This window comes from Amorphotheca resinae (genome assembly GCF_003019875.1).
Source record: "Amorphotheca resinae ATCC 22711 unplaced genomic scaffold M430scaffold_6, whole genome shotgun sequence".
Classification (NCBI taxonomy): Eukaryota; Fungi; Ascomycota; class Leotiomycetes; order Helotiales; family Amorphothecaceae; genus Amorphotheca; species Amorphotheca resinae.
Genome location: NW_020194476.1, coordinates 1,517,488 through 1,540,775, shown reverse-complemented (window position 1 = coordinate 1,540,775; position 23,288 = coordinate 1,517,488). Strand labels below are relative to the sequence as shown.

Genomic DNA, 23,288 nt, shown 5'->3' with positions numbered 1-23,288 from the left:
TCACAAAGTTACAAAACTACGAAAGCATCACAGATTCGAGGATTCGAGTTCATATTCTGCGTTAAGAAGTCAAGGCGGTGACTACCGGCAAATTTTAGCCCGCTAAGACTATTTAGACAGGCCCCACCCGCCCCTCACTTGAACATCGCTCAAGGATATCTTCAAGATGTGTAACTAGGTACTAAATAATAACACGCCGCGCTGCATTCATGATATAGACCCATACAAACCCCATGAAACAAGAACCCGACGCCGATGATCATGATTACCCGTTCAAGCAGTGAACCCCAATTTCCCAAATAAACTATCCATCGCAACCCATTGTCTACCGCACTTATCCAGATACTTCTCTACGACCCCTTTCAGCACGCCAAATCTAACGCGGTTATGCTCCGCAAGTGCCATAACGCGATCTGTTAAGTAGTTAGTTACTGTTATTCAGGCACGCAGCATATGTTGCTTACCTCTCTCTGCTCCTTTAGCCGCATTCTTTGCCTTCTCAACATCAAACAACGTCGCGAAGTATAATAGCTGGTTATAGATCATTTTCTCGGTATACTCGTAACGCATCTTGCCTAGGCATCCATGGGCCAAACCCTTCGGCCCTAAGCATCGATGGCCGTAAACACTCATTTGTCTCGTGCGATTACCGCAAGCTTGGTCATCACAAACCAGCCAACCCTCATAGTACTTGCATGTCTGCTGTCGGATTTGATGTTCTAGTTGCATCATGACCGTGAGATTGGACAAAACCTGCCCACAGCGACAAGTGATACCAGCTGGGGAGCAGATATCAATACTGCCAAGGAGACCATCGAAACCGAAAAGGGCTTTGCATGCTCGACAGCGAAGGGTCAAACGGACGGCATCCTTGAAGCGCACTTCATCGTCAATCTGGCTCTCAAGAGGATGTATTTCAGTCTCTGAATTACCAGTCGAAGTATTATTACTGATGCTGTACTTGCGGATATCGAGGCCAAGGCATTCCGCCAGACGGACAGTGTCGGTGCCAGATATATTTGCGCATAAACGTTCAACCGGAGGGAAGATCTGCTTGTACAAGTACCATTCCACGTCTGGAGTAAGCCCCGAATCGGCTTTTGCGACATCTTGAGGAGTATAAGATCGCTTTGCAGGAGGTTCGGAAGTTGTTTTGCCATCACCCGTAACAATGTAAGCGATAACATCGTCTTTTCGAACATTCTTTCCACGAGAGAGCTCACGTAAAGCGACTTGGACCTGCGGCATGCTATCCGCATTGGGATAGTCTTTTGGAGCTTTCCCCAGCTTTGTATAAATGGTATAATTTCGGAGAGGGACACCACCCTCGCGCATTTTTGTCGAAATTTGGCGAAGGTACTCGTGAATGCGGGTGATTACGATTTCCGACTCATCACCGGAAAGAATCTCGTTCAAGAGTTGGGAAGAAACCTCTTTCGAAAGATTACAGTACTCTCGGCGTTTCAAATCGAGTCCCTTCACTTCCATCTTGTCGACATATTTGCCGTCAATCTGCACAAGATTGATGGCTGCGTATTTCTTCTTAGCCTGAAGAAGAATACGCCTGAAAACATTGTCGATGTCGATTTCCAAAAGCTTGTATCGTTCATTAACGGCTCGTTTGAACTCATTCCCGACCTTCAACGCATCCTCGATGTTGTCCACATTTGCGTTGATCATGACGGAGTCTGTGTCACCGTAGATGACTTGAAGCGAGTTACTCTCGGCCAAAGCTTTTGTACTTCGAAGAATCTCACGTCCTTTATAGGTTGTGAGAACCGCCAATGGCCTTGCATAGAACCTAGATTTTGTGTAGCCCAAACAACCATACATAGAGTTGGCAGTGAGTTTGAGGGCAAGTTGCTTGATATCCCAAGTTGCCAGTTGCTCCGCGGTTGCTGATTTATCCTTCATTAGACTCTTAACTTGCCGGCGGCGGCTGACAAGAGTTGAAATAAGCCTTGGCAATATTCCAAGGTCCTGGTCAGCAGGTACTTCTGGTACCCTGTCTTCATCATCCGACTATCATAAAAGTCAGTCTGAAATTCTGATAGCGTCATGAAGGATTACTTACCAGTTTGGTGCGATCTACAGTTGTGAAGCAGATGTTGAACTCCTGTATGATGCTGGGGTACAAGGAATTGAAGTCCATGACGAGGACAAACTTGTCCCACAATCCTTTCTCTGGTTCGAACACTAGACCGCCCTTGTACTTGTCTTTTTTCTTCACATCCCCGGTCTCTTCCTCGAGATTCTCTTCCTCGACTTGCTGCTTTCCCCTGAAGACGGCTTTGTCTGGACATATATACTTGTTGCGATGGAATTCATGAAGCAGAATATACTCGTTACGCTCCGCTCGAGTACCAGTTAAAGTTCTCGCCCAAGAATTTCCAGCAAGGTTGGTGAGGACCTTTGTCAACGGAAGCATCTGAACCTTCAGAGCCAAAGCTGCGATGAAGAATGTGTCGGCTTCGCAATGAGTAACATAGTCCATTAGTCCATCTTTTGTCGTCGCCCAAGTCTTTAGTGCTACTTCATTGTCGATCTCCCGTCGAGTCGTGCCTGAAAGGTATAGACTGCACATCTCCGTGAGACTCCAGGAAGAACATTTTGTCATCATCGATTTACCGGCGTCGTTAGCCAAATCGCATAAAAGGCGTCCCGAGATCAGTGAGCGCTCAGCAAAGAAGTTCCCGCCCATCTTACCCATCGAACTCGGCCAATCAGTACGTCTCATTCGACCTATCCGTGACCACTGCGGTGTCTTCTTGGCTTGAAGTCGACTTAACAAGATGCTGAAATCTACACCTTCAAGTTGGTGACCGATAAGAGCATCTGGATCGACAGAATTGAGCTTTGCCAGGAAAAAGCTCAATACTTCCTGCTCCTGTTTCACCAGCTTTACCAGCCCTTTAGCGCGCGTTTTAACTAGTCCTTCAAACCCAATTGGAAAATTAGATCCTGTCGGTCGCATGACAGTAAAGGTTTGGCAGGGTAGTTTTTCCGGAGGCGTTGTATCAGATAGTGATAGATTCTGATAGATGCGTGCGCTGATTGCGAGTATTTCCTGCTTGTTGTCCTTGACATTGAGAACAGTTCGCAAAGCAATGCTCATAATGGTCAACGGCGGCGGTTCCAAGTTATCCGCTTCACTCAGAGGTGTGATGAGATTGGGTTTCGAGACTTGAACTTCTAGTTTGCAATGGGATGCGTTCTTGATCACCCCAAATTCGGCATCCTCGATCCGCAGCCAGCAGGGGCCCATTATATTCTTCCATAACACGAACTGTTCGAAAAGCGGTGTATTCGAGCCAAAGACGTGGGAGAACGTTGATCCAGTGAGATGGTCAGATTGGAGTTGTGGTTCTATAAAGTCAGCAAGACCCAATATCAGGATAGGTAGAACTCACTGGAATAGGGGTAAAGGAGTTTGAGATATTCCCCTTCTTTGGGTATGTCTGGAAGTTCGAAGGCATACTTCCTTGTGCAAGGCTTGATCTTGTGCATTCCAACTCTCATCTTTCCCATCAGTTCATCCACCTCTTCATATACGTCTTTCATATCAACCTCCTCAGTTGTATCTCGCCCATGTCGTTGTCGATACCGCCTTGGAAGGAAGAACAATTTTCTTAAAATATTGTCGACCTTAACGAAACAACTAACGAAAGAGCCGCTCTTTTTGTCCTGAACTTTTCCAAAGAGGCACAAACTGCCGTTGACTTCAGTATAGTCTGTCCAGAACATTCTCAGACTACCATCTTCTTCGATAGCATCATTGAAATCGAGTTTTCCGAAGGTCATCGTCTCGGCCAATTGGCTGCTATTCATGACATTCAGTTTGTCGGTAACATCGTTCCAGGCGGACGAATCAACCTCTTGCGGAGGTGGCCTTGTTGGGGAAGAGCTAGCGGGCGAAGGATACGTCTGGGCCTTCTTAATCTTTGGTACAGGTCTAGTACCTGACATGTTGACACTCTCCGTTATTATTCCGTCCGCCTGAGCGACTTCCATCATATCTTCGTCTTCTTCCTCTGCCTTGATTGTAACCTGCGATTTTCTTTCGACAGCTTTCGCCACGGGAGATGAAGGTTGAGGATCGTCCATGAGTATATCACCGTCGTCCATGCCATCCATAAAATCATCATCACCAAAGTCTTGGTCTTTTGGGGGTGTAGCTGGAGTCCTATTCTCCATCAACTTCGTTTTCTTCGAGATGTGATGTTTGTAGTCATCGACCGAGGGAGACAGCGCACGAGGTCGTCGTTTATCCTGCAGCCTGTTTGGTCTGGTGGGCTGGGAGATGTGGCGTGGAACATTGGTCTCAACCTCACCAAGTAGATCGGCCAGGAAGTCGTCATCAGCTTTCGTCTTCACAGGCTGTTGTCTTCTTTAGTAACCAAGTATTTCAGATTATCAGTAAGCCCTACCTTCGCTTTAGGCTGGGCAACTATCGGACCTTTGGTGAAATAGTTGCTAATTCCCTTGTCCATAGACTCTTTCTTCGCTTTCTCTTCCTCGCGTTTCCGTTTTGCTAAAACGCTGTTAGTCCAACTCAGAGAGTTACGTTTAGGTTGTATTTGATTTACCAGCTTTTCCCGACTTCCCCTTGACGGGCAGATCCTCTTCACTCTCTGTGTCATATCCGGGTCGACGATCCCACTCCTCGCGGCCGTCGTCGGCGTATCCTTCGCCATTGTCGTCTATGACGAAGTCGTCCTGGTTCAAACGTTCACGTACAACCTTCTTATAGCCATCTTCGTCAACTTCTTCGTACAGATCTTCTTCTTGTTGGACTTGGTAGCTTTCAAGGCGCTTCTTGCCGGATTCTCTCAGAGCGCGAAGCTCCGCCAATTTGGATCTAGCATTCGAGGCTTTCGGCATTTTGAAGGATATAGAATGTTGTCCACTACAACATGCTTCAAATGAAATTACTTGGTAATCGTGCAAATAAACCTCGACAGACGAGGTGAGGAAGTTTGGAAGTTTGGAAGTTTGGTGGTTGGTAAGGGGTACGCGAGGTTAAAGAGGTACCTTCGGTAAACGGGCTCGAGACGCGAGTTTAACGCGAGAGCGCGAACCCCTGTCGTCGTGGTCTACAGTGCAGTAAGTGTTGGTGCCTTAGTCCCGAGGCATTCAAGATTCCACGGGTCTTCCCGAACCCCAGTCTCAAAAAAGTTCTCGATGCGAAACAACAGCAGCATTGACGGAATTCATTCATCGTCAAGAGAGCTGCAATGTTGACTTGTCGGGGTTGTATGAGACGATATCTACAGAATCTTATCGGAGACTCTTCCATCTCATTCCCGCCTTCACTATCACGAACCCTCGCCGCCACCGTTCCTAGCAGTCAAGCATCTAGACGAAGTTCTACTGTCGCCTTTTCACCACCAGTCCCCAGTGCAGGAAGCGCATCACATTCCTCGGCGGATAGAGACGCGGGTCCTCCGTCGCCGAGGTGGAAGGATCGGCAGCGATGGCTGGAATCCAGAGGTGTTCGACCTGCTCATAAGCCAGCCGCTACGAAGGATGCGGACCAAGCTTTCGTAGTACGGAAGCATCTCAAGTATTTGAAAGATCCTCTGAAGCTCGCGGAACAAGTTCGAAAATTCCTTCGGGATGATGATTTCGAAACTACTTTGGCACTCGTGCGAGCCGCCAGTAAAGATATACAATGTACCGTCAGCTGGAACCATTTGATTGAATGGCAGTTGAGTAAGGGGAAGATGAATGCCGCCATCAAGACATATAATGAGGTAATCCATGACTGATGGTTGCAATTGAGTCGCATGCTAATATCAAGCCTTTTAGATGAAGAAACGATCGCAGGTTCCCGATGCTCGTACATACACCATAATCTTCAGTGGCTGCGCCAACCATCCAGATACAGAACATGCCCTCGCGAAAGTAATATCAATATATCAATCCATGCTCACCGAAAAATCTCTCATCAAGCCAAATACAATACACATGAATGCCGTTCTCAAGATGTGTGCGCGAGCCCAGAACATGGACGCTCTATTTGCAATAGCAGATAAGATGCCTGCCAAAGGTCTTCGAGCGCCAAATAACCTGACGTACACGACGATCATCAATGCACTCCGGATAAGCGCAGTCAATGATCTACGAAGTACTCTGGATGATAAACAGAAAAGAGAGAACCGGCGGAAGGCAATACTGCAGGCGCGAGTTCTTTGGGCAGATGTAGTTCAGCGTTGGCGCCAGGGAGACATGTGGATTGACGAGGAGCTCGTTTGCGCGATGGGTCGCATTTTGCTTGTGGGTGAGACCCAAGATAATGATGACATCCTGTCTCTGGTCGAACAGGCCATGAATATCCCTCGCCAGGTTCCTCGGAAGGGCACTCCAGAACGTGCCCTGATTGAGCCAGGAAGTCAAGGAAAGCGCACGGCTCGTCCTGACCAGAGCCAGATGTCTGCATCGAATGAGGCTGAACCGGAAACGGCCGCTGACGAAGACATTGCCTCTGCGGAGCGATTTGAACCGGTCACGCTGACAAAGTCTCCTTCGCCAGCTACCAATGCCTCCTACGCTAGGCCTGGACCCAACACCCTTTCCCTCCTCATGCAATGTCTGCTCAATTTGAGATTAAAAGAACCTGCAAGCAGATACTGGAAACTTCTCACTAAGGAATATGGCCTAAAGCCTGACTCCGACAACTATCATGCCTATCTTCGTATCCTTAGGTACGCAAGGGCGAGCGCAGAAACACTCGAGCTCCTTTTGGAAATGCCCACAAGTTACATGCAGTCCAAGACATTCCGGATAGCGATGTCTGCCTGCGAGCGAGATAAGAACAATCGAAATGCTTTTCCGACCTCCGGAAAAATCCTCGACATAATGGAAACTAATCTCAAGGTGCCAGACATATTTTCTTTGACGAGGTACTTAGATTTAGCAGTCACCGCGCCTGCCTACAGCCCAAAGGTATCCTCGAATGGCGAGAGTGTGCAATCGAAGACCGCTCGGGGGAGACAAATTCTCCGCGCTCTTTCCCGACTCGGCCCGAATTTCCTCAATCTTAGATCGTTACTCTCATATGGTCTTCCTACCCACTCGCCGACCGTGTCGGAAGACGAAGCTCAGAAAGAGAGTTTCTGGAAAAGCATGTCCTCGAAAGCCAAGTCTAAGAAAGCAGAGGCTGAATTTAAGAATGAGGTCCTTGTATTGACTCGAAGACTCGTTGGCGCACATGATATCCTGATAAGGGATGGCCTTGTTCCCAAATCCATGTGGGCAGAACTCGCAGCACAGCGCAGTAAGCTTGCTGCTTTTATAACACGATTCAAGAACAATGCTCGTCCTGTAGACGATAAGTCAGTCCGCAGTTCTGAACAGGACAAAACATCCATAGTTACCCGTGTGCGTTCTTAAGGGGCAGGAATTCGTAGCATCTACAGCGCGGGCGAGGACAAAGAAGCCCCCCTCCGAATAGGTATGAATCGCTCGACCAGACACAGACGCTGTTTGGAAACCCTTCATTTTGAAGGATATTGGGGTTATTAAGGCTAGGAACTACGACATATGGTTCAACGAGCAGGCAACTGCCGCCATTTAGGAGCGAAAAGCTGCCCACGCAAGACGGGGCGTTCCTCGAAGGGCATGGGGAGACCGAGTCTTTACATGTCTCTTATGATGGAGGATCTATACTTGTATTATACCGGCTTCGAAATGTGCCCCTCTGTACACTATATCTCTGTACTACAAACTTAGTCACCACGATTTCTTGGAGTTGCTAGACATGAATGTCAATAGAGACGAATAACATTACAAAGTCTCCAACTCTACGGATTTTTGGCTTTTCTCCTCAAACAATGGATAGTTATTTGATGACACCAAACCACAAGAGCTTGCCATCTCTCAACCCATCAGGCATTATTCATGATAAGAATTTGATGCATACTTCGCCCATCTTTCAAATGCTCGCTTCCTCTCCTAAGAATACCAATTTCCGGAACCTTCGACTCCCATCATCCATAAAGCGCGATGTCCACGGCTTCCTGCTCACTATCATCAAAGCCTTCGATTTCACGGCTATCAAATAGGGGCTTTTCGAACCTTTCTAGTTGTTCTCCGAACATAGAACTTACCTCAGTATTTGCATCACTAAGCCCGGAATTGGGTCTTATATAGCTAGGATGCGGCGTAGGGACACGCTTGATTGGTGATGGATAGGGTGAAGGTCCAGGTGTGGCTACACACACCGTTCCTGAAGGGCTGTATACTGCGCCAGATGGGGTAACAATGCGGGCAGAAGGGATCGCGGGGCGACCACTGGATTGATGGACAAAGTTGGACGGTGCTGATATTCTGTGGAGTCCTGATCTAAGGCTAGGAGTCATCATGCCGCGAGCCTGGAAGATTTCGACCAGTCCGCCAACCTTCTTACCCTCTTGTTTTGGCACTGAATTCTTGGCTACCCCACTGCGGATGTTCAAGTCATCCAATGTTGTTGGCATGAGAGCTCTAGCAGAGTCTTCGATGTTGTAGGTCGTACGGGCTTCCTTAATGTATCCTGGCATTCCAAAGAATCTTGCCAATCTGTTTGAAGCCTGTTCACCTTTGTTATGGTTAAGAAGTTCATTCTCGTCTGTTGCAAATTTGTTGAGATCCTGTAATTCCTGGCTCCGGAATTTAATACCTTGTGGCGCTTCGTTGCCATTCGAAAATCCAGCCAGCTTGTCGAGCGAGTGAGGTGATTTAGCAGGACGGCTGGGAGGGCCCCTATTTTCATCATCCTCACTGCTCTCATCAACGCCTTCAAATCGACTAGCGTTCTCGCATATGGAATCCGAACGATAGTCATTTACACCTCTTCCATCACTTTCTGGAAGTAGATCCGCATAAGCTGTGAATCGGAAGCCAGAGGAGACGGACATATCTAAACCCTCTTCAAAAGCACTAATTGATTGAGCAGTTCCACTTGATTGAGAAGAAATTCGTCGAAGAAGACCGCCCCATTCGGAAGTATCTTTTGATTCAGGCTCCAATTTGCAACCATCGGCTTCATATTTGTTCTTAGTCGCAGAATCAGAGGTTGGTGTCTCGTATAAACGGGAAGACTCTATCTCTGCCTCGCAATATGACATAGATGATGTATCACCAGGTATATCCTTGACATCTATCTCAGTCTCCGTGACAATGATTGGGTTGAAAGTGGTGAGCCTGGGATCTTCAGAAACCTCGTATCCATCAGGGTTATACTCTGCCTTGCCAATCGCGTCGCACATATTATATATATCCGTTTCGAGCGAGTCGAACTGTCGTGTGTTTATGTTCCAGCAATCTGCTCCCTCATTTTTCACATCTTCAATGTGTTCAACCAAAGGACTTCCGCTGGGGTGGCTCCATTGGGTGCCCTCACCATGGTGACCAAGGCTCGTCTCTGCAGTCTTCATATAAAATGGCCACTTGAAGAGCAGAGGTGAATCCATTTCGTCCGTTGGGGTCCCCAGTCTCCTCTGAACATACGCATTCCACATTTTGCGAGCGCCTTCCATACCTATTTCTGGTCCTCCTGGTCTGGCAGAGGGTGCGTCAAACTCTGAAGGTTCTTCTTGTAGATGGGTATCGCCAGGCTTTCTCTCCGGGTCAGTGAGGCCTTTGTTGTACTTCTCAGAGGATGCTGCAACCTCAGGGTCAACAATAGACTTGAGACCAAGCTGGCCTCTTGGGTCCGATCCACTATTGTCATAAACAGACCCATAACTAGCCAGATTAGATCTTGCGTCAAGCGATGGCAATGAGAGAACGGGATCTGTTTTGGCATCATAACTGGCATGCGAGGGGTTACCGATACGGCAACGAAGATTCGAACAACTCGGAACGGGTCTCTTTGGCTGTATCTCCAAGTCGAAATCGACCCCCAAGTTTAGAGAGCTACCCGTAGTCAAAGGAAATGTATGTGCATTGGAGGAGTTCCCAGATGGTCTATCTTCTTCCCCCGGTATCGCATGAACCCAGGATATCATTGCCAACTCTGCCGGAGTGGCAATGACCTCTTGGTAAGGAATCTGCATGGACTCATGGGGTTGTTGAACTGTTGTCCCGAGTCGTCTCCTCAGGTCGATATCGACCAAGGGAATGCCCAAGTCGAAGTAGTTCGAATCCGTGCTAGACAAACCAGTCGATTGACTGAAAGATCTATCTCTTTGGGCAAGGAACTCAGTCAACGTCATTGTATCTAGGACGGTTCGGCTCCCTGGCTCATTTTGCATTGGAAGCCAGATGGCTTCTAAACCATGCTGTCGCATTTCGTCAAAATTCGGGAGGTATTCTCGCGGGTACGTTTGTATCACACGATTTTCGCGATCGTATGTACAAATGTTGGATAGTAGGCCTTGGCTCTTTTCAAATATATCTGAGATCGCTTTGCTGCTAGACCCGTAGGTTTCTGTGTGCCTGGCTCTTGTCTTGGTATCCGGAAAGTTGACCTGCACTGGAGCTGTGGAGAATTTGCGAGACTTTTGGGAGCTTGGGCGAATCCTCCTACTCTCTCCCTTTGATTTTGGCAAAGCTACGTCCACGTCTTCCGATCTCTGCTGTGAGTTGAGAAGTACATGGTCCTCATAACTGCGGTCAGGCTGTGTATCCTTACTTTCATTGCTGCCCGTAAGTACCGCAGAAGGAGGCGCTTCTGTTACGACTGTCTCTGACGGTGTCATACCAGTTGAGTCTTCGAGGATTTGGTCCGTGGATATACGACTGGTGCGAAGGCTGTCGTGGGAAGGAATATTCCTCAAGACTTTGTATGCTTTGGCCTTCTCCTAATCAGTAAATGGTTGGACAAGGGAGTAGTATTGCTAGAATATTTCGACATACCTTTCCTAAAGTTTCCATTCCGCGGATAACCGCATCCCATGCTTCCATCTCATCCATCACAAAGTTTTGACAAATCATTCCCTTCTCATTTGGATTATTGTCAAAAGAACTCACAGAGTTTCGGCTCAAGGACGAGTTCATATGTCGAGTTTCCCTCATTTCGGCGACAGTCAATTCAACGCTTTCCTCAATGCTTTCCATATTCGTTATGTCGGACGTGCTAGGTTCCAAGGCAAGTGTCTGGTATCGTGCCTTTCTTGCTTCTAGTCGACCATGGAAGGCTAAATCAATGTTCTTAACGCTAGAGCCCTCAATATATATATTGAGCATAGGCGAGTCATTCTGGATTGGTGAAGGCAACTTCTGTCGCTGTGGGAAGCTTCGTGGAGCGGCATATTGAGGTTGGCTCGGTTCCCCACTGGCATCAAGCTGGTGCCCCGAATCCATATTCTGAACACGAGTATCATAACATGCGTTCTCAGAAGGACATTGGGATTTAGCACACTTTGATAATTCCATGCCTTCAATCACTAGCCGCTCATGTTGCACACTATGGTCTCCGGTCAGTTTCCATCATGGTCCACAGTGTTGACAGGAAGTGTAATTTACCTGCTTTCTTGTCTTACCACGTTTGTACTGACACCTCCCAATAAGTCTATAGGCTGAGAAGGCTTGAACTTACCCGGCGAGGGCGAAGGTGATACATCCACCTGGAATTTGTCAGGAATTGGTGTTGAAGTCGAAGCCATGGAAGCTGTTACCGATGGCCCCGAATAGGAACCCTCTGTTAGAATTCTCTTTTGCTCCTTATCTGTAGGTGTCACCTGTCTTGAAGACAGCCTTTCAGGGTCATAGAGTGTCTGACTTCCACTCCTCCCTATATACCTCGTTACTACCTTGGCAATTTCAGTTAAAGAGAAGACTCACAACTAATGGACGAAGGTGTATATCCTCCTTCGGTTCCCAGAAGGCCATCTGTCTGATTGTGCTTGAAGTCTTACATGGATAATGGATTAGCTATTGAGCCAATGCCAGCTATAGTCCACTAACCGTCTACTATTCGCTCTAAACGCGTTGCAAGAGATTCAATGTCTGATTCCCTTGCCTGGATATGCCGTGCTTGTTGTATAGGAATTTGAGGTCCTGAGGTAGGTATTTCAACAACTGATTCATCTGGTCTAATGCTCCTCCATTTCATAGAAAACGCACCATTATCCGCATTCCAGAAGTTGTGTGTATCGTGGATGATCTCAGCTCGCTGTTGGTAACGTTGAGAGATCGTATTATACCTTGACGTCACCCTATTGGAAATGGTACCTAGGAGGTCGCCAAAACTTTTTCTCCTTTTTGGTCGAGTAGGGCTGTCTTGATCTAAAGCGTTAGTGTCAGAAAACTCCAAGTAATTCAAGGGCTTGTCCTTACTAGCTCTGGTGTTGCCCTTGCTGGGTGAAGTTGTCTTCGGCCTCTCAGGAGTGACCGGATCCTTCGTAGGATCCCCATGATAGAGCCCTCTAGATCGGATTGAAGGAAGCAGATTGAAGACAGATTTACTTCGCCTCACTACTTTGGGGCTGGCAGGTCCATCTGATGCGCGAGGCTCGCTGCGCAATCCCAAGGATTTCAACGGCGATTTCAATGCGCTGAAGCTTAGCCTCTTGAAAAGACCGTGTGATGGAGAGCCGTTTTTCGAGGCCGTTGTTGGAGTTTGAAGGTTTTGGCCATGCCTTGGAGGAGGTGTACAAGGAGAATCACCCCATACAGCACCCGTCTCGTTGAACGATACTGGCTCCATGTCCAGGTTATGTCTCTTTATATATATTGGTATTGACAGCCAAGACTGCTGTATAGAGCTTTTATTGGGCCTGGCAATAGGGTGAGCTTCAACCGTTGGAATCTGTTATTGCTTGGGTTAGGAAGCCGGCTCTGCTAGGAGGAGGGCACACTCACTATAGCCAGAACCGCGCCATCACAGAATTGAAAGGGCCTGGATTCTGACTGAGCCGAGTTGAGCTGTTATAATGGGAAGATTTATGGAGGTGTAAACATCAATAGCATCAGGATCCAGAGACTAGAGCTACCGTGCCTACCTACCTACCTGCAGTACCTTACCTACCCTACCTACCTTACCTACCTTACCTTGCTCAAGTCAAAGTCTCACAGCCTCGCCTATGGAAAGGGGCAGGGGCGACTGTGTGCACAGACCACTCCGCCTCGCCTGCTTCGCGATTTCGTTCCGGCCACATCGCGTCGCATCGCCGCCATCAAAAGTATCTTCCCCTACACAACCACGGCAGAATCATAGCACAGCACAGGACGTCGCCAAACGAAACAATACAACCCGCACATATTGTCCTTGTTGCTGTCATTGCCCTCGACAATAGCCTCAACCTTGATAACCTAGCCTCGCCTCCTCCAGATACTGTCCTGTTCACGCTTTGCCGCCTGCTTTCGATAGATCCAGTCGAAATCATTAACAGTAGTCCTACTTCATACTAACAATTTATTTCATCCACTAACACTACAGGTCACTCGCCATGGCACCTGGCCAGGTTGCCGTTGACTTCAACAGAATCATCAATGCAGGTATGGACACCGATTTGCGCACGAAGATAACAGCCTCTAATGTTCTCGTAGAGCGCCAGCGTCGTAAAAACGAGGCTCTTGCGCAGGAAATCTTCAGCAAGAATCGCAGATCGAGCGCGCCAGGGGCAGGTCTGAACAATCGCAAGCCGGGTACCGGGCCATCACTTGCCAGCAGGGTCGGTATTGCAAAGGTGAGATAGCTATTGCCTCCCATGGAGGACTCGCCCCTAACGCGATGCAGCGAACAGTTTCGACTTCAGCTAGGCCATCGCAAAAGCCCGTGAGACCCGCCGATAAACCTGGAGCTGGCAATGTCGACGCCGAATGGACGCACGATCTTCACTCCCTAAATAACCCTTCAGCATCACGCGTCTCACAGCTGCCCCACCACGCTCCGAAGACATGGCGCACAAACCGAAACAAACGTCTCTACTCAGCTCTGAACGGCTCAGACTCATCCTCCGCCGTGGCGGACCAAGTCAACATTGTTAACGCCAAAAAGCCATCGTCTGGTATCTCTATTAGAGGACTTGCTGGACCATATGTTGTCATGGCCAAGAACTTTGCTCCTGGGACTACGACCGCAGATATTGAGAGCGCAATGACCCCAATTGGTGGAGTGGCTCTTAGTTGTCGTATAATTACCGAGAGACCCAGTGTCATTGCCGAAATTGTTTTCGAATCCAAGGAGGGAGCAGATAATGTGGTTGACACATTCAACAATCAGAATGTAAGTTCCTTGCGTGAGCTTTTAGGCCTCCGGCGCTGACAGCTCTAGGCGGATGGCAACATTTTGCACGTATATCACAAAATCGGTGGTCCAGCTCCCAAACTCCCCGTCTCCCAGTCTGCACGTCCAGCCACCCCCCTAGGGCCACGAGCTGATACTATCACCGATCGGTCCGACAATACTAGATCAGGATATGGTGGCTCTGACCGGTATGTTCCACAAGGCCGCGGTCGAGAACGCCGACGAGATTATGACTCAAGAGAAGAGGTTATGGATGGTTCATATGGCTTTGATGACCGTATGGATACAGACGATCGCGATGACAACCAGTACGACATGGGTAAAAGTCGAATGGGCCTGTACAGCGACACCATAGTAGGCAGTCGTGGCCGTGGACGTGGCCGTGGACGTGGCAGCAGCCGAGACAGAGGCCACGGTAACGATAGAGGCCGCGGGTACAGATGAATCACGGCGTCATGATGATCTTCATTCCATACACGAAAAGAATTTTGAGAAGGCAGTCCTGGAGACTACCCATGAAGAAAAGCCGTAGAAGGAATTGGCCTACATGCCTTCTACGGTTGATACCAGCGCAGATGGTGGGAAGTGATTCAGAGCATTCGGATGAAAATAGTCGATCATCTGCTAGGCGTTTCCACTCCATCAATTGATGGAATTTAACCCATCACTGTTCTTGTAAAAATAAATAGAATAACTCTTCTTGCTTTCGCGGATGTCTTGCTGGGGAGATGTGTTTGTATTGTCCTCTCTCCTTCCACGAGCTCGAAAAGTTGTCTGGCTTGATCAGTCCTTCCATTGTGTCTTTGCACTGAGTTTTTGTGTCGATTTGTTAGTATTAGGAATTGGTACTCGATCTGCTTCGTTCTTTGAAGCGGGGGCATCCGGTCCATCTCGTGCGGGGAATGATAGGCCTGCTTATCTCTAATGTGCAACGCAACCCGTGAGTCCGTAGGCCCCTATCATTTCTCCCGTCAACGGATCCGAGGCCGAGCGATACATACAATGAAATTGTATCGCGATACCGATGAAGGCCAGCAGCATAAATAGACACACATATGTATTATTCCAATCGAGCAAGTTCTCACCGCAGTATCTCTAGTTCTATGGTCTTCCTTGAAGCATATCTATAGCCCGTCGCCATGTCTCCCTCAAGGATAATGCAGAGCTCGATGGTCATCACGCCGCTCAAGCACAGCGCAGATAAAAAGTGTAACTTTGGCGCCACTATTACTGGACTTGACTTGAATGTGATTTCCGATGAGGATCTAATGACTCTTAAAGATGCAATCTACAAATACCAACTCGTTGTGATCAAGGGTCAACACAATCTTGATCCTGTAAAGCACTGGGAGTTGATTACCAGACTTGACCCAACGGCACCGCAAGTCCATGGCCACGGTACGGTTAAGGAATTCCAAAAGTCTGGGGGGATGCTTGCTGTACGTACTCCCCCTTGCCCGCCTTTATTATTTTTTTCCCTTGTTGTTTGTTTATTCATTGTCTTCTTCACCATGAGCGGGATCCTAATCCGGATTAGAAACGAATGGTGCATGGCATACCAGCAGCGCCCAATGTGCGACTCATCGGCAAGGGCTATCAGGGCGATGATCACTATGGTATCAAAGGCTTCACTGCCTTCGGAGCCAGCAATGATTATCACAAGTACCCACCAAGCGCTGAGGCATTTGCAGCAGGTAACACCCAGTTCCAAAGATGGCACATGGATGCTCCTTTGTACGATCGTGAGCCGCCACACTTCACAGCTCTCCGTGCAATAAAGTGCCCAGTCGGGCCCGAGATTCAGATAAATTGGGACGATGGCAGCGGACTGAGCATGAAATGCCAGCCGGGCCAAACCGCATTCGTTAGCAATATCCAACTCTACGAGTTATTGACGGATGAGGAAAAGATGATGGCTGACCATAGTTGGGTTGAGTATGCGCCCTATCCGTATATGTGGATCGAGAATTGTAAGGGCAGGCCGAATGGGTTGGGACTGGAGACGGAGGGAAAGGAGCATACGATGGAAGAGATGCCAGAGTGGGATCCGGAGAAAGTCAAGACCGTCAGTAGACAAGGCTTCCATTTGAATGTGATTGGACTGAATGCTGATTGTGAATCAAGTATCCCATGGTTTGGATGACGCCTTCGGGTCAGAAAGCTCTCCAGGTTCATGCGATATGTGTCAGGAAACTTTTCTTGAGAGCTACGCCGACAAGTGAGGTGAAAGAAATCGACGATCTCGTCAAGATTCGAGAGCTGCTTCATAGCTGGCAGGAGAGAGTCATTCGTCCAGAATACGTTCTGATGGGCCCTGTTGAGGAGGGCGACGTTCAAATGTGGGACAACTGGGTAAGTCGTCTGGAATAAGATAAGATCAGAGACCTGTGCTGATCAATGAACTACAGAGCGTTTTCCATTCTGCGGTTGATTATCCAGACCATTATGGTCCAAGAAGTAAGTTGTTTTTCTGGACTTATACTATACTTTGCTAAGGAAATCTAGCTATGCATCAGGCCAACCTAGGAGCGTCAGATAAGCCTGTCGGACCCGTGCCCATTCCAGTGCTATGATCTATATTTCGGAAGATGGGTAGTGGCAAAATTGACAAGAAATGCTTTCTTATTCAAGTTGTCAGCGCACTGTTATAGGCATTCCCTACAACCAGTTGTTTCAAACATCTACTCGGAATTACTCTTCATGCCTTCCTGATCGTATCTGACCCGACATTGACTGGCTCGCCCAACCTCAGACCCTTTTCTGCAGGCTATCAGTGTCATCTGTGCTATTAGGGTTCAAATAAACAAAGGGACTTCAGTATTATCGGATATACGCTATATAATATACAAGCCGCGAGAAGCTCCTAAAGTCAAACTGTGGCAGAGAGATCCAATGGCTCTTTCAGGATAGGACACATTGTTTGGTATTATTTTATTCGCAAGTTGAATTGGCAAAGTTGTTGTCACAAATTTGAGCCAGCGTACAGAAGGCAGCACAAAGAGATTATCGTGGAGCCACGGGCCAGAATATCGAGCAGACGCCAGAATAACTTGACCAGAGGGAGGTTTTGAGGCACCAGCATCTACATACAACACCAAAGATGCTTATGATAATGCAGCTCCCACGCTTGGGACCAGGTTTTCTTGCAGAACTACAACAGTGGACGCAATCTTTCGATGGTCAACTAGAGCTCCCTGGCGGATCAAATCAGGAGTGTTGAACGCCAGTGTAATCGGTACAGTATCTAAGTAAACACCGATGTACGTTCATATGTACTGTGCAGTACGGAATGTTGGATAAGGTACAGATAAGGAAGCTGATACTGTAAGGTACGATTGTCGGACCCGAGCGCCCGAGATTTAACCGATGTCGTCCGTACAAACCGTCAAATCCGCGGTCAACCTCTACCAGCCCCGACGCTCAGATTATCATCCTCGGCCGTGAATATAGGAATTTCCTCATATCGAACTTAGATCGGCCGTCGAGCACTGCTCGAAGTCACGATGTCGAGGCGACCGCAGACCTGCGCAGACTGTGCGAGGAGGAAGATAAAGTGCGATAAGGTCATCCCGTGCAATAACTGTACCAAGAGGCACGTGATCCTCTCCAGCCCCCCTATTCTTTCAAGTCTTGACTTGGTGCTGTATTCGATGAATTGCCCTGACCAAGAATAGGGGCGCCGCGCACCTCTGTCGAAGGGCCGATGTGTCGCAGTCCATCGCGAGAAACACGCCCGGTCTATCGTCACCACCTGGCATCTCTGGCTCGCCTGGTTTTCCGAACCCTTTGGTGTCTAGAAGGGCTGCTCCAGAGGTTGAGTCTCCCATAAATGAGAGAATACTAGAGCTGGTGACCACTCTCTCAGAAAGGGTTCAACGTCTGGAAGCAGGACTGGATCGCTTGGAACCGCGAAAGCGTCCGGCGACAAACGAAGCTGTGGATAATCAGGAAGGCTTCCATTCAACTTCATCAGTGAGACCGGTGAAACAAGCCAGATTCACTGAGGGATTTTCAGGCATTCAAAGTGATGATGCTATTCACCCGGAAAACGATGGCAGCTCAGGGCAGAACTCATCCGATGCAGAGGCCGAAGATGCGGCCACGGTACTTGAGTTTCTGGCCTGGGGACGATTGAAGGACAGCAACCTTACAAGCGGTGTGAGAGACTCAGCTGGTACTCACGATTCAATCACATACCCCGATAAGGATATTATTCAAACCACACAGGCATGGGGCACTTCACCGTCTTCCGTGTCTGGAGGGCATCTCATTATGGAACCCCTACAGATATCGCAAATCCAGGAGATGTTGCCTAGCCAAGCACAAGTTATAATGCTATTTGAATATCATGCTAATTGGCTTTTGTTCATGCATTGCTCATTTCACGTTCAATCTTTCAGGCGAGAACTTGACCAGTTTTATTCCAATGACAAGGGGGTCATCAGTGTGACTAGTGTTGGTCTACAATGGACAGCCCTTCTCTTCGCTATCATATGCGGAAGTATGACTTGTGCAAAATCAGCGGAAGTTGTCAGATGGGGTTTCCACCAGGGTCAGTTGAATCATCAAAAATAATCGAAATCTTAAACTCAACTTGTTATAGATGACCAAGGTATGCTGGCAAAGCAGTGGTACCAATGCTCCATCGAGTGTCTCAACAATGCAAGGTATCAGCAAAATCACAGTTGTAAGACTCTGCTGCCGCTATATGAGCGTCTACTCTCCAGTCTAACTTATGACACTAGTGTACAGTGTGCAGACCATTGCAAGCTCGACTATTTGCGCCCATATACTCGGGTAATAGCATCAAATCTCCCACATTGATATATACTGATTATAGTTAGGTTCTCCAACTCACAGAGTGTTTTATTAGCCTCTGCAGTCCGCATAGCGCAGGCGCTTGGACTTCACAGGTTAACAAGAACCAAAAGAGGATCCTATGAGTCCGACGGCGAAAATTCTTCGGATGTGGTACAAAAGGAATTAGGTCGAAGAATCTGGCATCAACTGGCAGTGCAAGACTGGTTCTCCGTGCCGTTTTCCGAAACATACTGTGAGCCTATCCGCCCGATGCATTATCAATATCAAGTTGATAGAGGGTTACTGACTGATCGGGGAATGCAGGTGTTAATCCGCTGCATTTCACAACAAAATTGCCTCTGAATTGCGACGAAGACACGATGGAACCGATTCCTCTTTCTAAGCCGTCAGTCACGTCCTACGGAAATTTCTTGTTCAAAATCGCCGCTCTTATGCCCGTTTTGCAAGATCGATCCTCGCAAGCCCCGACGCTCAATGCGAAATATGAACAGGTCCTCCACTGTGATAAGTTGATGCGAGAACTGGTTTTGACTCAGTTGCCACCTTGCTTAAATAGTCAAACCCCTCTTGATCCTTCTTGGCCACCTTGGGTGTCGGTTGCTCGACGGTTTGTATTTCCCAGAGCTTTTTACCTTGTCCTTGAAAGATGCCTTTTCAAGCAGCATTACACAGGGTCCTTAGTCCTGATGCTAACTACCTACTGGCAGTTGCCTTACCATTACCTCCGCCCATAAAATTATCGTAAGATGTCTTATTTTACATGTCCCAAACTATAATTGACCAGCTCGTAGATGATTCATCGGCGATTTCTTGGATTTAGTTTCCATGATAAAAGATTTGAGTTTACTCGGAGAACGTGTCTGGCTGCCGCGAAAACTATCATCAATGAATTGGGAGAGCTAGAGGGACTTCCTGCTGAGGCGCCAACACTATGGACCACGCAAGCATTTAGCGTTGCTTCCGCTGTAAGTATGATCAGCATTCGGACAGGATATAAATCTAATATGTAACAGATCATACTGTCTTTGGATAATTTTAACCGCCATCAGTCGGGTCGAGAATATGCAGAACACAGACAGCTAGTTCGTCAAACCATCGAAGCTCTCTCAGAAAGTGTTTCAGTCAGCTCCATTGCATCTCGGGGGATTCGCCTCCTCGAGGAATTGCTAGCGGAGGAGCAGAAAGTACATTCTCAACCACCAGATACCAGCCATCAGAAAGGGAAGCACAGGCAAAACGATAATAGCAACATCTCAAAGTCGAACGAGAGAAGTCTCAACGTTGCCGCTTTTGTCAGGAAGTTTTGCCAGAGTGACCGTCCTCCACCTGGCAATTCACCGATAGCTTTATCACACATGCCTCTCTGGCTTCAGCAAGAGAACTCATCCCAACCCCATTCGGCACACCAGCAAATGAACGAAGACCGTTATATAGCGAACCGAGAAAGTAGTCTTTACACCGATTTTCATCCGAACGCAGTCCAACCGTCCTATGACATGCTTGATCCTGGATACCAAATGCCTTCAACCGGTCGCCGGCCGCCTGAAGGTTTTGCTCATGTTTATGGCCAAAATATTGGCGAACCTTTCGATATTCGGACCGTCACTTGGTTTGACGATCTGTTGGGACTGGCACCTTCACATTCGATTTAAAATTCCATTGCTTCACAATTTGTCTACACAACCATATGAAGAAAGTTTTGCAGAGAGGGGTTGCCAGAGAACATTTCATGCAGGTGGCAGTTATTTACATTGCTATAACGCCAGGACGGACTCCATGGCCTTCACCACACCAGCAGTATCCTCCAGTACCTGTTGGTGACCTGAATGCACCACTTCTACTCTCACGGTCTTCTTTCCAACCCCTGCCTCTATCAGACCCTTCAGCTCGTGAGACCGCGATAATGGGGAAATCTTGTCCTGATCTCCAGCGATGAGAACGGTGGGGCATTCAATTGCAGAATAATCAGGATCGACATGCGACGCGGAACATAAGACCTCACATGTGGCCGCATAACCCTCCGGGTCTTGCGAGCTGACCATCTGTCTCACGACCGTCCTGACAAGATCATTCGAAGTGGGAGCGACGTTGTTGGCGATGGTTGAATCCCGAATACCTTCGATACCTTGTCTTGCTTTCGCTGCCAGACCTGTCATTGCTTCGACAGCGGCAGAAATGTGAGAAGCTGACCTTCCGGGGCCAATTAGAACGAGAGCGGCGACCTCGGGGTTCCGAGAGGCATAATGCATTGCTACGATGCTACCCAACGAGTGGCCAACAAGTATTGGGCTCTCTTTCTTTGCTCTTGAATTCAGGATGGAGGTCAAGTCCTCTACAAATTGTGGTATGGAAGGTGGGGACTTAAAAGTGCTGAATCCCGAGCCTGGGAAGTCGAACCGGAGCATAGTATAACGGGAAGAGAAGTGGCTGATCAAGGGCTGGAAATAGTTCGTGGTCCCCCCTAAGCCATGCATCAGAACCATCAACGGTCCTGACCCGCATTCTTCAACGAAAATGCGTGAACCTTTCGCTGTTGTATGGTAGTAGGTCTTTGTTTCGGCCATGGTCACAGTCAGGGGTGATGGCGGCGATGTTAAAGCACGTGATCTTCAATAGACGTATTCCATTGAGTTGTGGAATCCTGATCGAGTAATTACCTGGCAGGCAACGGGTATATCAAGTTCGGATTTCAGATATCCGGCATGGTGCGGGATCCATTATCCTGGGCCAATCGTCATTTTCTGGTTTTGATTCGGAATCCGCCTTCGGCCGTGTATGGCCGTGTTCGACCCCGCGTCCTTATCGCATTATCACAACTGCAAACCCACTCCAGACAACCACGAAACAGAATCTCATGCCAATCGACTAGTTCAGGAAGAGACAGACTGCGGCCGACGTGCTTCACCCGAGTCCGTACGGTATGCAGCGTCAGTCATCTGGTCAGGTAGAGCTCCTGGCACCTCATGCATCGATTCTGATATATCCTACTTGAACCCCTCATCTGGACAGCCGATTCAGAAGAACCACTGGGAATTTTGTGATAAGTATCAGAAGTGCTACACATCCAAGATGCCTGCGGTAGTCAAGGATATCAGAGTCGAGCCTCTACAGCATGGGCCAAAGAGCAACGTCGACTTCGGCGCCACGGTCCACGGCATCGATCTCAACAACCTCACAGATTCCGAATTCGAGATCATCCACGCCGCTCTCCACAAACACAAACTCCTCATCTTCAAAGGCCAGCCCGAGATGCTCCGGCCTCAGAAGCAATACGAACTCACCCGACGCTTCGACCCCGACGAGCCCACCGGCGGCTTCGCGCACGGCATCGACCCCCTCCTCACCACGCACAACGGCACCTCCATCTACGGGCTCCCCAACCGGCCGGCCATCCCCGCGCAACCGCAAGTGCACATCCTCGGGCGCGGCGCGCTGCCCGAGAACCACTACGACTTCCCGCCGGGCTTCGAAATCCAAGGCGTCGACCACCACGCCTTCCACCTCCCACCGCACATCCCCGCCGCGGACCGCGAAGCCGGCCGCTCCCGCTTCTACCAGTGGCATTTCGACGGCGCTCTGTACGGCATCCCGCCGCCGCGCGTCGGCTGTCTGCTCGCGGTCCGCACGCCCCGCGGTCCAGACGTGCGCGTGCAATGGGACGACGGGACGGGCACCGAGATGAGCATGGCGCCGGGCGCGACAGCCATGGTATCAGGAGCGCGGGCGCTCTCGCTCCTCAGTCCCGAGTTGCGCGCCATCGTGTACCATAGCCGGATCGAGTACGCGCCGCACTGCTTCGAATGGATGTCGACGGCGCGGAGCACGCGCCTCGGACACTCCCTCGAGACGGAAGGGCGCGAGAAGCCGCTCGATCAACTCAAGCCCTGGAGTCGGGACAAGATATGTGTCTATCCGATGGTGTGGGAGAATCCCGTGACGGGCGAGCATAGTCTGCAGGTGCACGGCCAAGCCGCATATCGATTATTCTTGAAGGATTCTCCCGAGGGTGAGGAGACTGTCGTTAGTGATTTAGGAGAAGTGCGAGCGTTTTTACAAAAGTACTTTCCCCTTCCCATCCCCCCCCCCCTTTTTTTACACCCCCAAAAAACAAAAAACTAACCCACCCCTCCCTCCCATTCTAGGATAATGCGCCCCGTCCTAGAACCATCCAATATCTACGCCCACGCACACGAAGAACAAGATGTGATTCTATGGTATAACCGCGCTCTATGGCATTCTATCGTAATTCTCCCCCCCTCTCCCTTCTCCCTCCCCCTTTCCTCTCCCTCCCCCC

At 48.8% G+C, this 23,288-nt stretch overlaps 8 protein-coding genes across 8 annotated transcripts in view; 5 read left to right on the top strand and 3 right to left on the bottom strand.

Annotated features, from left to right (window-relative positions):
• Positions 1-36: 36 nt before the first annotated feature.
• M430DRAFT_42367 (hypothetical protein) lies at positions 37-4,971 on the bottom strand. The gene is made up of 6 exons (XM_024867550.1): positions 4,587-4,971; positions 4,428-4,531; positions 3,411-4,377; positions 2,075-3,366; positions 465-2,022; positions 37-413 (listed from the first exon to the last, which is right to left on the bottom strand). Exons 1-6 carry the CDS (start codon positions 4,879-4,881, stop codon positions 274-276), a joined length of 4,356 nt encoding a protein of 1,451 aa, XP_024721075.1. The 5' UTR covers positions 4,882-4,971; the 3' UTR covers positions 37-273.
• A 263-nt stretch (positions 4,972-5,234) lies between these two features.
• On the top strand, positions 5,235-7,392 carry M430DRAFT_19318 (hypothetical protein; the record flags this gene model as incomplete). The annotated part of the gene is made up of 2 exons (XM_024864051.1): positions 5,235-5,753; positions 5,809-7,392. 2 exons carry the CDS (start codon positions 5,235-5,237, stop codon positions 7,390-7,392), a joined length of 2,103 nt encoding a protein of 700 aa, XP_024721074.1.
• Positions 7,393-7,871: 479 nt separating this feature from the next.
• Positions 7,872-8,579, bottom strand: M430DRAFT_35152 (hypothetical protein). Its single transcript, XM_024866689.1, has one exon. It carries the CDS (start codon positions 8,538-8,540, stop codon positions 7,989-7,991), a length of 552 nt encoding a protein of 183 aa, XP_024721073.1. The 5' UTR covers positions 8,541-8,579; the 3' UTR covers positions 7,872-7,988.
• Positions 8,580-13,373: 4,794 nt separating this feature from the next.
• M430DRAFT_28130 (hypothetical protein) lies at positions 13,374-14,617 on the top strand (the record flags this gene model as incomplete). The annotated part of the gene is made up of 4 exons (XM_024865761.1): positions 13,374-13,422; positions 13,474-13,613; positions 13,664-14,152; positions 14,201-14,617. 4 exons carry the CDS (start codon positions 13,374-13,376, stop codon positions 14,615-14,617), a joined length of 1,095 nt encoding a protein of 364 aa, XP_024721072.1.
• A 713-nt stretch (positions 14,618-15,330) lies between these two features.
• Positions 15,331-16,746, top strand: M430DRAFT_101677 (hypothetical protein; the record flags this gene model as incomplete). Its single annotated transcript, XM_024860734.1, has 5 exons — positions 15,331-15,612; positions 15,711-16,238; positions 16,298-16,525; positions 16,582-16,630; positions 16,679-16,746. 5 exons carry the CDS (start codon positions 15,331-15,333, stop codon positions 16,744-16,746), a joined length of 1,155 nt encoding a protein of 384 aa, XP_024721071.1.
• An 867-nt stretch (positions 16,747-17,613) lies between these two features.
• M430DRAFT_243050 (hypothetical protein) lies at positions 17,614-20,697 on the top strand. The gene is made up of 9 exons (XM_024865045.1): positions 17,614-17,765; positions 17,848-18,725; positions 18,777-18,860; positions 18,919-18,970; positions 19,018-19,226; positions 19,298-19,601; positions 19,702-19,735; positions 19,786-19,959; positions 20,008-20,697. Exons 1-9 carry the CDS (start codon positions 17,677-17,679, stop codon positions 20,644-20,646), a joined length of 2,463 nt encoding a protein of 820 aa, XP_024721070.1. The 5' UTR covers positions 17,614-17,676; the 3' UTR covers positions 20,647-20,697.
• A 51-nt stretch (positions 20,698-20,748) lies between these two features.
• Positions 20,749-21,558, bottom strand: M430DRAFT_19314 (hypothetical protein; the record flags this gene model as incomplete). The annotated part of the gene is made up of 1 exon (XM_024864049.1): positions 20,749-21,558. The coding sequence occupies one exon, from the start codon at positions 21,556-21,558 to the stop codon at positions 20,749-20,751; it is 810 nt and encodes a 269-aa protein (XP_024721069.1).
• Positions 21,559-22,063: 505 nt separating this feature from the next.
• The window catches only part of M430DRAFT_50709 (hypothetical protein), a gene marked incomplete at both ends in the record, with an annotated part of 1,686 nt that continues 461 nt past the window's right edge, over positions 22,064-23,288 (top strand). The window contains 2 exons of the mRNA XM_024868166.1: positions 22,064-23,052; positions 23,137-23,236. Of these exons, the coding sequence (XP_024721068.1) occupies positions 22,064-23,052; positions 23,137-23,236 (1,089 nt within the window). The remainder of the gene's footprint in view (positions 23,053-23,136; positions 23,237-23,288) is intronic.